This window comes from Aethalodelphis obliquidens, unplaced genomic scaffold (genome assembly GCF_003676395.1).
Source record: "Aethalodelphis obliquidens isolate GAN/ISIS:26980383/991018 unplaced genomic scaffold, ASM367639v1 scaffold5, whole genome shotgun sequence".
Classification (NCBI taxonomy): Eukaryota; Metazoa; Chordata; class Mammalia; order Artiodactyla; family Delphinidae; genus Aethalodelphis; species Aethalodelphis obliquidens.
The window spans coordinates 68,792,968-68,805,339 of record NW_020837949.1 but is presented as its reverse complement, the minus strand read 5'-3'; the positions used below and the strand labels follow the sequence as shown (position 1 = coordinate 68,805,339).

The window sequence follows — 12,372 nt, the reverse complement described above, 5'->3', positions numbered from 1 at the left end:
CAACTATATTTTAAAAAAAAATCTGAACACTTCTGCTTCTGGGAAGATGGAGTAGACATACTTTTCCTTATTCCTTGTACTAAGTAAAACTAAAAACCCTAAACATTATATATAAAACAATCAGAAGAGGGCAGATTGGCTAGGCCCCGCAGGATCCAGGCAATGACCCTTTGTTTTTTTCTCTGGGCTTTTTTTTTGCCTCATATATAGCAGATTTGAGGTAGAAGAAGCCAGCAACATGGAAACACCAACAACTACAGACAAAAATAAGCTCCAGCAGACAAATGCCTGCTCTGTGGATTTGGGACTCAAAACTGAAACATCGGGCTTCCCTGGTGGCGCAGTGGTTGAGAGTCTGCCTGCCGATGCAGGGGACACGGGTTCATGCCCCGGTCCGGGAAGATCCCACATGCTGCGGAGCGGCTAGGCCCCTGAGCCATGGCTGCTGGGCCTGCGCGTCCGGAGCCTGTGCTCCGTGACGGGAGAGGCCGCAACAGTGAGAGGCCCGCGTACCGCAAAAAAAAACAAAAAACAAAAAAACTGAAATATCACATCATACCTAAATTTCAAGTCTACACCAGCCTGCCCTACAAATTTTGGACTTGCCAGCCTCCACGATGCCATGCGGCAATTCCTTAAAATAACTTGCTCTCTCTATATATGCATGCACCCAATTGATTCTGTTCCTCTGAAGAACCCTAACAGACTAGGTGCCCTAGTTTGAGCTGCTAAAACAAATTACCATAGATTAGGGTGGTTGAAACAGGAAACATTTATTTCTCACAGTTCTGGAGGCTGGAAGTTTGAGATCTGGGTACCAGCATGGTCAAGTTCTTGGTGAGTGTCCTGTTCCTGGTTTACAGAGGGCCACCTTGCTGTGTCCTCATATGTCAGAAAAGGCAGGCTAGCTCTCTGGCCTCTTAGAAGCATGCTAATCCCATTCATGAGACTCCGCCCTTATGACCTGATTACCTCCCCAAGACCTTACCTCCAAGTACTATTACATTGGGAATTAGATTTCAATGTAAAAATTTTGAGGGGACACAAACATTCAGTCTCTGATGGTAGGTATAGTTCCTAAGGGGCACAACTGCTATTTAACAACACAGAGGTTAGGGGTGCCCACTCTCCTCGATATCCAAGTATAACTTCCCAATCAGTCCTCCATATTGTCAGTTTCACATCTGTGGATTCAACCAGCTGTGGAGCGTGTAGTACTGTGCTACATATTTATTTTTAAAAATCTGCATATGAGTGGACCCGAGTAGTTCAAACCCAAGTTGTTCAAGGGTCAACTCTAACAGCCGACATGTATTGAGCACTTTCTTTGAGAAAGCCACTCTACCTGTTACATACATGATCTAACTTAATCCTTGAGACTCTATGAAGTAACTATTATTATTATTTTAAATAAGAGGAAATCAAAGCCTAGAGATTAACTAACTTGTCCAAGTAACATAACTGGTAAGTGGAAGAGCTAAGCTAGATGTGTCTGATTCCAGAGCCTCAGCTTGAAACCACAACCCTCCACAAATCTATGTATCAGTGTTTTCTGTTTCTTAGCTATAAGATCATCTGATGGATCCTGAAATAAATGTGCTTTCTCTTGAGCCCATTTGAATGGGTCTTTGTTGTTTAAAACTAAGAACTTAATTAAAAACACCCTCTCAATTGTGTGTTCAATTTTGGTAGAGTTTTAGATTACTTAAGTAAGGACCATGTCTTCTGTTTTGTGCTCTTCTGCAAATGGTATTTAATATAATGTTTTCCAATCATGACCACTAGTAGCCCTTCTTTCTTGAACAAAAAGTGCCTAGTATTGAGGAGCGCATTTTAAAGCAAATCTTTTTCTTTGTACAAATGAGATATATTTCCATTAGTTCTCTAAAAAGGAGATTAAGTAAAATTTGTTAGCCATATTTTTGTAATTGGAATAAATTGTTCATCCTTTTCAGTAATTGTGGGATTAAAAATAAAATATCAGGGCTTCCCTGGTGGCACAGTGGTTGAGAATCCGCCTGCCAATGCAGGGGACACGGTTTTGATCATCGTTCAGGAAGATCCCACATGCCGCGGAGCAACCAAGCCCGTGAGCCACAACTACTGAGCCTGCGTGCCACAACTACTGAAGCCTGTGTGCCACAACTACTGAAGCCCGCGCGCCTAGAGCCCATCCTCCGCAACAAGAGAAGCCACTGCAATGAGAAGCCCGTGCACCACAACAAAGAGTAGCCCCTGCTCACCACAACTAGAGGAAGCCCACACGCAGCAACGAAGACCCAACTCAGCCAAAAATAAATAAATAAAATAAATAAATTTATAAAATAAAATATAAGACTACACATTCTTTTTCTATTCTTTTAGTGGTTAACCTGGAGATTACAATATCGCATCCTCAATTTACTGCAATCTAATTAAAAATTAATACTGCTTATGCAGTTTATGAGCCACCTTAAATCTGAGCCAACATATACCATTTCCATCATGAAATGGATTGTTGCTTTACCTGCCCAACATTATTGCTTGGTGGGTCTAATGGTACTCAGTTCATGATGAGTTCAATTCAGGCTCCCAGTTCTAGAATGCAGTAGCATGCCTAGAAACTACTATTTGACCAGTAACTAGCTCTCTGCTTCCGTAGGACACTTGAAGACTTCACTGTGATACCTCTCAGCTTGACAGGGGCTTCACAAGGCATCCTTGCTTACAACAAACACTTCTAGCACCATGGATTAGGCTGGGTTATTGTATTACTAATCTATTACTACGTAGTAAATTACCCCAAAATTTATCAGCTTGAAGCATCAATAAGCATTATCTCATACAGCTTCTGCAGCCAGAAATAGAAGCAGCTTAATGGGGTGGTTCTGGCTTGGGGTTTCTCAGGAGGGTGCTGTGAAGCTTGCAGCCAGGGCTGCAGTCATCTGTGGCTTAAACTGGATCTAGAAGATCTGCTTGAAAGGTAGTTAACTGGGTCTGGAGAATGGCTTGCAACTCACTTGGTTGTTGGCAGAAGACTTAGTTCCTTATTTGCTTCTGGAAGTAGGCCTCAGTTCCTCACCACATGGGTCTCTCCAGAGGACTGTGTAAGTGTCCTCATGACGTGGCAGCTGGCTTCCTGCAGAGTAAGTGATAAGGAGAGAGAGGAAGAGACTTTGATTCTTTCTATGACCTAATCTTGGAAGCAACACACCATCATTTTTCCTTAATATCAGCCACTCACCTACATCAATCCCTAACTTTTTCTTCTCCTCAGCTGCAACCTTCTGCCAGGGACCATACCGGACTTTGCAGATTCTGGCTGTGCACAGAATCACAAGTGCCCACAGGGGGAAGGAGATCACTGATTCTCAGTGACCGTTCACTACTCCCTCTAGGGTTTTCATCTCTTGCTTCTTTTGATTTCAGCCCCACTTCTCCAGTGTGTCTGTGGTACAGTGTGATAGTGTCTAGGCACCAACAGATAAGGGGAAATGTCCCTCTCCTTTTTTTTTTTTTTTTTGAGGTACACGGGCCTCTCACTGTTGTGGCCTCTCCCGTTGCGAGCACAGGCTCTGGACGCACAGGCTCAGCGGCCATGGCTCACGGGCCCAGCCGCTCCACGGCATGTGGGATCTTCCCGGACTGGGGCACGAACCCATATCCCCTGCATCGGCAGGCGGACTCTCAACCACTGCGCCACCAGGGAAGCCCCCTTCTGCTTTTTATAAGCTTTAGATCTAGCGCTTTAGCTTAGCTGGTGAAGATCAGCAATGCGTTTTGGGTTACCTTACATGTCCGGTTTTGTGTCTCAGCACAAGGCAACTGCTGAAAGCTTTTCTGTTTTCCCTTCCCTCTAGCAGAGTGCTTTGGTGTAGGCCAACCACAGATCATAAACCCACACCCAGAACTGGCATGTGCCTCCAAAGGTGAGAGTGAAAGTCATACAATATGGTGTAGTCATACAATGGAATACTATATAGCAATGAGAACAACGGAATTATTGCTGTTGGCAACAACATGGTCAATTTTACAATTTTATAATGTTGAGTACAAGAAGCCAGAAAAAAATAATTCAACTTCTATGATTCCATTTATATGCCTTTCAAAAACAGACACAATAAATATATGGTTTAGAAATCAGGAGGATGGGTGGATAGTAATAGGTCATTGGACTGGTAACAGGAATGAGGAGGTTTTTTGAGTGCTGGTAAGGTTCCATTTCTTGATCTAGGATGCCTGTTACATGAGCATGTTCATTTTTGGAAATTTTTTTGAGCAAAACGCTTATGACTTGTATACATTTCTATATACATGTTTTACTTCAAAAGAAACAAAATGTAGGAATTATTTTTCCTTGGTGTTTCTGTTTACATTCAAATGTTTCAAATAATACCACAATAAATATATAATATGCTAATCACAGAAAAGTTTAATGTATAACTGAAAACTACTAGGATTTCTAGAAACCCCAAGGATTATCTCAGTGTAACTGTGAGCATTTGGACAGGTTCTGTGTCTTTCTCTTCAAGGTATTTTTCCTCTCGTGTTGGAACTGTGTCCCAGTTCAGAGAGGTAATAGCCATTGCCGATCGCTTCAAGGACCTTACAAAAACAGCATCTTCTGGGTCATCAAACATAGTTCTGAAAAAATGGCAATTATGTCAGAAAAAAAATCAGTTAGACCAATGTTTAATTTAAGTGAATCAGTGCCATATTTTTCGTTTATCTGTAGTGTAGTACCACTGACAAATAACTTTTGGGCCCTACTGACAAATGACTTTCAGGACAAGTAACACCATATTATATTGTATATATTGTTTATTTTAAAAATAGAGTGAATATATTTGGGATCAGCTATAATAGGTCTCACATATTCAAGCATTCATATTTCAAATCAGTGGTTAAATGAAATGATTAAAAAATATATATAGATATCATATGCATATTAGTATCTTATGTACATTTTATTGAAAAATTATAACTTTTAATTATAATTATTATTAATAATAGTTAATTATTATATAACTCTATATTATACTATATTTTGTAAAAGTGCTTGGAGATACTGTTTTTCAAGACTGAATCCAAAGAAAAAATTCCTAAGTGCAATATTAAAACAGAATGATGATTTTAAAATTCATCAATATTCATAAATTTAATGTTTTTCATAGTTTATGAACTATTTCTTTTGAAAATATAAATTCCAGTGAATATAAAATGTTAATAATTGCTCTCACTGAACATATTTAGGGGAACAGTAAACAAAGAAGTAAAGACCTTCATTTACAATATCAGGTAATTCTTAAGGTTTTTTTTCTATGCTTACTTTCAAAATTTTGTCTTTTTCTTTTTTAACTTTTTTGTCTAACTTCTCCCTCCACCTCACCCCACATTTTCATTTATTTTAGGTTATAATAATAATATTAAAAAATCTAAATATGTCAAATATGAATACATAGTTTGAACTCATATATCACAGGAAGACAGCAATTTTTCTGATCTGTTGAAGAGTTAGTCATTTTTTTAACCCATTAAAATCCATTTTGGGAAATGGGAATAATCTAGGGAATCAACACGATTATGAAATAATCTGGTAAGAAAAGTAAAGTTTAAAAATCACTTACTTGTCTACATTATTCGCAAATGCAAAGTCTAAAAGAAAAATTCTAAATTAGTATTTTTCAAATGTTTAGTCAACATTTTAAAACAATGAAATAATGCTATAAAGGAAAAAGTCTAGAGCATAGCTCTCTGGTTTTTGAGCAATCATTTAGATAAATAGTTCAATCGGTCAAAATTGCCGTGATACCTAACCTCAAACTCAAATTTTCTTTCAGATATAGTGCCTTAGGTGTGTCTAAGGTTTTAAGGCAAATTCTTTAATACAATACACGTCTCAAAACTCTGAGAACAAAATGCTCAATCAATTTAGTTACCAACGGAATCCAAATGGAAATTTTTATAATTAAGATACTCAGTCTCATGTGCGGAAACGGATCCGTTTTCTTTTTTCAGATAGGCACATGCATCTGTAAATGGACTAATAGACCAAATGAGGAAAAAATATTTAGGGCAGTTTAAACCTCTTGGATTCTTGGCATTAACTTCAAAGACACAAAATAAACAAATCCTAGATCACAAGAATCTACATCTTACCTAGCTTTGGAGCTCAAAGGCTAGTCCTCAAAGCTTGGATTTCTTATGGTATCTTCTAGAGACTGTCATTACTTTGTTTATTCCTCTCCAGAAGGCCCAGTGCCAGGCTAGTGATGGAATGTACCAGCACCTGTTGGGCCAGCAAAGCCCACAGTCTGAGCTCTTGCCAACTCACAGGCAGCAGGGAGCACACAGCCTCTGCCTTAGGAGAGGGGTTCAAGGCATCGTTCCCTTCACAAGTGGCTAACCCAAGTCTCCCATGTCTTTTTTCATCTCCCCAGATTCTTTCTACGTTTTTAATTACAAAAAGCTCACATTTTACTTTTGATGAATATAAACAAGAAAATAGTAAAAAGTGAAATCTCCCTTTGACCTGTCCAATTCCTTATATCAGAAGTATCACCGTTAAGAGTTTTGTATGTATGCTTCCAGCCCCCTATGTGCGTATGCACATGCACTCACGCACATACATATACACAAAGATTTGTTTGCTGACGAAATTCTAATTTTGTCATTATTCTGCATTATATTACTCCACAACATATTTTTTTGTACTCAAAATATACCACGGAATGATTCTAAATCCAATTGTTCATATTGTATGGATGTGCCATAAGCTAACATTCTATGAGTGACCATTTAGATTTTCTATTTTTCTATTACAAAAAGTTTCAATTAGCACTTTACACATATATTTTTGTTCATGTGTGCAAATACTTCTGTAGGAGACAGATTTCAAATTTAATTGCTGTATTGAATGTGTTGCACTTTTTATATACGGGTGGATACTGTCATACTGCCATATGACCTTCCAAGAAAGTTGAACCAGTTTACCCTGGTTCAACTTTCTTGGAAGAGTATGAGTTGTGCTCTTTTCTCCCCTCAACTTCACCAACCTTTTCAGTGTTTGCCTACCTGCAGGATGAAAATGGTATCTCATTGTTTTAATTTGCACTTACTTGCTCACTAGTGAGGCTGATTGTTAGACATCACATTTTTTTCCTTCTATAAATGTCCGTATCTTTTGTGACTAGTTTTCAAATTGATTTATAGGAGTCCTTTGAGATAATGGGCATTAACTTTTCCTATTGTATGTATTGCAAATATTTCTTCCAATTGTGTCTTTTAATTTTGTTCCTGAAATTTGAAGAAACTTCAAGTTGTCCTTGCTTCTCAATCTATTTGGAATACAATTGATTTCTTTCTCATTTTAGGGTTAAGAATAATAAAATCAAAATGTGGTGTTACAATTGCTTTATAAACATTTTCAAGAATAGTTTATTTCCAATAAAAGAATTTAGAGTCCTAAATGTGCATGTCACAGTAAGAACAAATATAGAAACTATAAAAACTATAAGGCACAAGTTTTAAAAACTTACATAGTGAGTTTTATTAATTTTATTATATATGTTTGGTTTGTAGAAAATGAGGAGATTGATTACGGTCATGCTGCCAATTTGGGGGAGGCTTATAGTCAGCCTTTCTGTGAATTAAGAAGAAAAAATTTCAAATGCAATGAAATACTCTCCCTATCCTTTCTTCCCTAATTTTGTTTTTGGAGGTTTGATATGAAAGAAATGTAAAGCACTAAAGGTAGCAATCAGCTATCCTCCTCACACCTGAAAAACTCTCTAGCCCTGAAAAACAGATGGGAGTTACCATATATTGCTTGTTACTGGGTGTATTAGCTATTTTTAAGAGTGGAGATTTTCTATCCCGAGATTCCTTTCCTACCACAGCATGGCTTACCCCCACTAATCCAGTAAACATTCAGTTTGAGCATTAGCTTTTACATGAACTAAAAGAAAAAACAAGGAAGTGGCTGACCAAGAGAACAGTCCAACTTATCATGCAGTTGATATGTGTCAGATCAGGTGTTGCAATGGTTTGCATATTAAGCATCCTAACAGCCAAAGGAAGATATTACCCCCATTTTAAAAAACAGAAAGGTGAAGCAAATTCATGTCCAAAATAAAAATTGTAATTACTAGCAGAGCTGGTGTTCAAATCCAGGAGAATCTGATCTAAACCTTGCGTTCTTGCCTCTACATTGGTTGTTCTCTGGTGGGAGTACGCATCAGAATCACCTGAAAGGCTTGTTAAAACATAGCTTTCTGGGTCCACCCTGAGTTTCTAATTCAGTAGATGTTGTTTGGAGCAAGAATGTGCATCTGTAGCAAATTACTAAGTGATGCTGCTGCTGCTGATTTGGGGACCACACTTCGACAACCACTGCTCTACGCTATAGCCTTCTGCATCCAAAACGTGTCCTCCAGACATTACTTCTATTCTATAGGACATATAGGGGATAAAGGGACACGTTGAATTATACTTTGTGGAAACAATCATACAAATTGAGGCATTCCATAATGTAACTGGCCTGGTCCCTACAAAAAGTCATGGAAAAAATTTAAGACTATTTTATTTTTATTTATTTATTTTTTTGCGGTACACGGGCCTCTCACCGCTGTGGCCTCTCCCATTGCGGAGCACAGGCTCCGAATGCGCAGGCTCAGCGGCCATGGCTCACGGGCCCAGCCGCTTCGCGGCATGTGGGATCTTCCCGGACCGGGGCACGAGCCCGCGTCCCCTGCATCGGCAGGCGGACTCTCAACCACTGCGCCACCAGGGAAGCCCAAGACTATTTTAAAAGAGAAATCTGCCACAACAACCAAATGTAATCGTGAACCTTGACTGGATTCTTGTTTGAAAAAGCAGCTGAGAGACCTTCAAGATGGCGGAAGAGTAAGACGTGGAGATCACCTTCCTCTCCACAAATACAGCAGAAATACATCTACATGTGGAACAGCTCCTACAGAACACCTACTCATCGCTGGCAGAAGACCTTAGACCTCCCAAAAGGCAAGAAACTCCCCACGTACCTGGGTAGGGCAAAAGAAAAAACAGAGACAAAAGAATAGGGACGGACCTGCACCAGTGGGAGGGAGCTGTGGAGGAGGAAAGGTGTCCACACACTAGGAAGCCCCTTCGGGGGCGGAGACGGCGGGTGGCGGAGTGGGGGGGCGCTTCGGAGCCGCGGAGGAGAGTGCAGCCACAGGGGTGCAGAGGGCAAAGCGAAGAGATTCCCGCACAGAGGATCGGTGGCGACCAGCACTCACCAGCCCGAGAGGCTTGTCTGCTCACCTGTCGGGGCGGGCGGGGATTGGGAGCTGAGGCTCGGGCTTCGGAGGGCGGATCCCAGGGAGAGGACTGGGTTTGGCTGCGTGAACACAGCCTGAAGGGGCTAGTTCGCCACAGCTAGCCGGCAGGGAGTCCGGGAAGACTCTGGAGCTGCCGAAGAGGCGAAGAGGCGAGAGACTTTTTCTTGCCTCCTTGTTTCCTGGTGCACGAGGGGAGGGGATTCAGAGAGCCGCTTAAAGGAGCCCGGACACCAGAGACGGGCATGAGACGGTAAGGCTGCTGCTGTAGCTACTAAGAAGCCTGTGTGCAAGCACAGGTCACTCTCCACACCCCCCTCCCGGGAGCCTATGCAGCCCGCCACCGCCAGGGTCCCGGGATCCAGGGACAACTTCCCCGGGAGAACGCACGGCGCACCTCAGGCTGGTGCAACGTCACACCGGCCTCTGCTGCTGCAGGCACACCCCCCATCCGTACCCCTCCTTCCCCCCGGCCTGAGTGACCCAGAGTCCCCGAAGCAGCTGCTCCTTTAACCCCGTCCTGTCTGGGGAGGGAAGAGACGCCCTAAGGCAACCTACACGCAGAGGCGGGGCCATATCGAAAGCTGAACCCCAGGTGCTGTGTGAACAAAGAAGAGAAAGGGAAATTTCTCCCAGCAGCCTCAGGAGCAGCGGATTAAATCTCCACAATCAACTTGATGTACCCTGCATCTGTGGAATACCTGAGTAGACAACAAATCGTCCCAAAATTGAGGTGGTGGACTTAGGGAGCAACAATATATATATTATTTTCTTTCTTTCTTTTTGTGAGTGTGTATGTGTATGCTTCTGTGTGTGATTTTGTCTGTATAGCTTTGCATTTACCATTTGTCCTAGGGTTCTGTCTGTCCGTTTTGGGATTTTTTTAGTATAATTTTTAGCACTTGTTATCATTGGGGGATTTGTTTTTTGGTATGGTTGCTCTCTTCTTTCTTTTTTTTTCTTTTTTTTAATAATTATTTTTTATTCAATAACTTTATTTTATTATTACTTTTTTTCTTCCTTTTTTTTTTTTTCTCCCTTTCCTTCTGAGCCGTATGGCTGACAGGGTCTTGGTGCTCCAGTTGGGTGTCAGGCCTGTGCCTCTGAGGTGGGAGAGCCGAGTTCAGGACATTGGTCCACCAGAGACCTCCCAGCTCCACGAATATCAAATGGCAAAAGCTCTCCCAGAGATCTTCATCTCAACGCTAAGACCCAGCTCCACTCAACAACCAGCAAGCTACACTGCTGGACACCCTATGCCAAACAACCAGCAAGAAAGGAACGCAACCCCACCCATTAGCAAAGAGGCTGCCTAAAATCATAATAAGGTCACAGACACACCAAAACACACCACTGGACATGGTCCTGCCCACCAGAAAGACAAGATCCAGCCTCATCCACCAGAACACAGGCACTAGTCCCCTCCACCAGGAAGCCTACACAACCCACTGAACCAACCTTAGACACTGGGGGCAGACACCAAAAACAATGGGAACTACAAACCTGCAGGCTGCGAAAAGGAGACCCCCAAACACAGTAAGTTAAGCAAAATGAGAAGACAGAAAAACACATAGCAGATGAAGGAGCAAGATAAAAACCCACCAGACCTAACAAATGAACAGGAAATAGGCAGTCTACCTGAAAAACAATTCAGAGTAATGATAGTAAAGATGACCCCAAATCTTGGAAATAGAATGGAGAAAATACAAGAAACGTTTAACAAGGACCTAGAAGAACTAAAGAGCAAATAAACAATGATGAACAACAATAAATGAAATTTTAAATTCTCTAGAAGGAATCAATAGCAGAATAACTGAGGCAGAAGAACAGATAAGTGACCTGGAAAATAAAATAGTGGAAATAACTACTGCTGAGCAGAATAAAGAAAAAACAATGAAAAGAATTGAGGACAGTCTCAGAGACCTCTGGGACAACATTAAGTGCACCAACATTTGAACTATCGGGGTCCGAGAAGAAGAAGAGAAAAAGAAAGGGACTGAGAAAATATTTGAAGAGATTATACTTGGAAACTTCCCTAATATGGGAAAGGAAATAGTTAATTAAGTCCAGGAAGTGCAGAGAGTCCCATACAGGATAAATCTAAGGAGAAACACACCAAGACACATATTAATCAAACTATGAAAAAGTAAACACAAAGAAAAAATTATTAAAAGCTGCAGGGAAAAACAAATAACATACAAGGGAATCCCCATAACGTTAACAGCTGATCTTTCATCAAAAACTCTGCAAGCCAGAAGGGAGTGGCAGGACATATTTAAAGTGATGAAAGGGAAAAACCTACAACCAAAATGACCCTACCCAGCAAGCATCTCATTCAGATTTGACACAGAAATTAAAATGTTTACAGACAAGAGAAAGCTAAGAGAACTCAGTACCAGCAAACCAGCTTTACAACAAATTCTAAAGGAACTTCTCTAGGCAGGAAACACAAGAGAAGGAAAAGACCTACAATAATAAACCAAAACTATTAAGAAAATGGTAATACGAACATACATATCAATAAGAACCTTGAATATAAATGGATTAAATGCTCAAACCAAAAGACATAGACTGGCTAAATGGATAAAAACCAAGACCCGTATATATGCTGTCTACAAGAGACCCACTTCTGAGTTAGGGACACATACAGACTGAAAGTGAGGGGATGGAGAAAGATAATCCATGCAAATGGATATCAGAAGAAAGCTGGGGTAGCAATTCTCATATCAGACAAAATAGACTGTAAAATAAAGACTATTAAAAGAAACAAAGAAGGACACTACATAATGATCAAGGGATCAATCCAAGAAGAAGATACAACAATTGTAAATATTTAGGCACCCAACATAGGAGCACCTCAGTACATAAGGCAAATGGTAACAGCCATAAAAGGGGAAATTGACAGTAACAGAACAATCATAGCAGGGGACTTTAACACCCCACTTTCACCAATGGACAGATCATCCAAAATGAAAATAAATAAGGAAACACAAACGTTAAATGATACACTAAACAAGATGGACTTAACTGATATTTATAGGACATTCCATCCATAAACAACAGAATACATTTTCTT

The 12,372-nt window shown here is 40.6% G+C and overlaps 1 protein-coding gene across 1 annotated transcript in view; it reads right to left on the bottom strand.

Moving 5' to 3' along the window:
* Positions 1-4,393: 4,393 nt before the first annotated feature.
* LRRC72 (leucine rich repeat containing 72) overlaps positions 4,394-12,372 on the bottom strand; it is a 41,280-nt gene continuing 33,301 nt past the window's right edge. Inside the window, exons 8-9 of the mRNA XM_027102588.1 lie at positions 5,607-5,634; positions 4,394-4,623 (exon numbers count right to left, since the gene is read on the bottom strand). Of these exons, the coding sequence (XP_026958389.1) occupies positions 4,458-4,623; positions 5,607-5,634 (194 nt within the window). The 3' untranslated portion in view covers positions 4,394-4,457. The remainder of the gene's footprint in view (positions 4,624-5,606; positions 5,635-12,372) is intronic.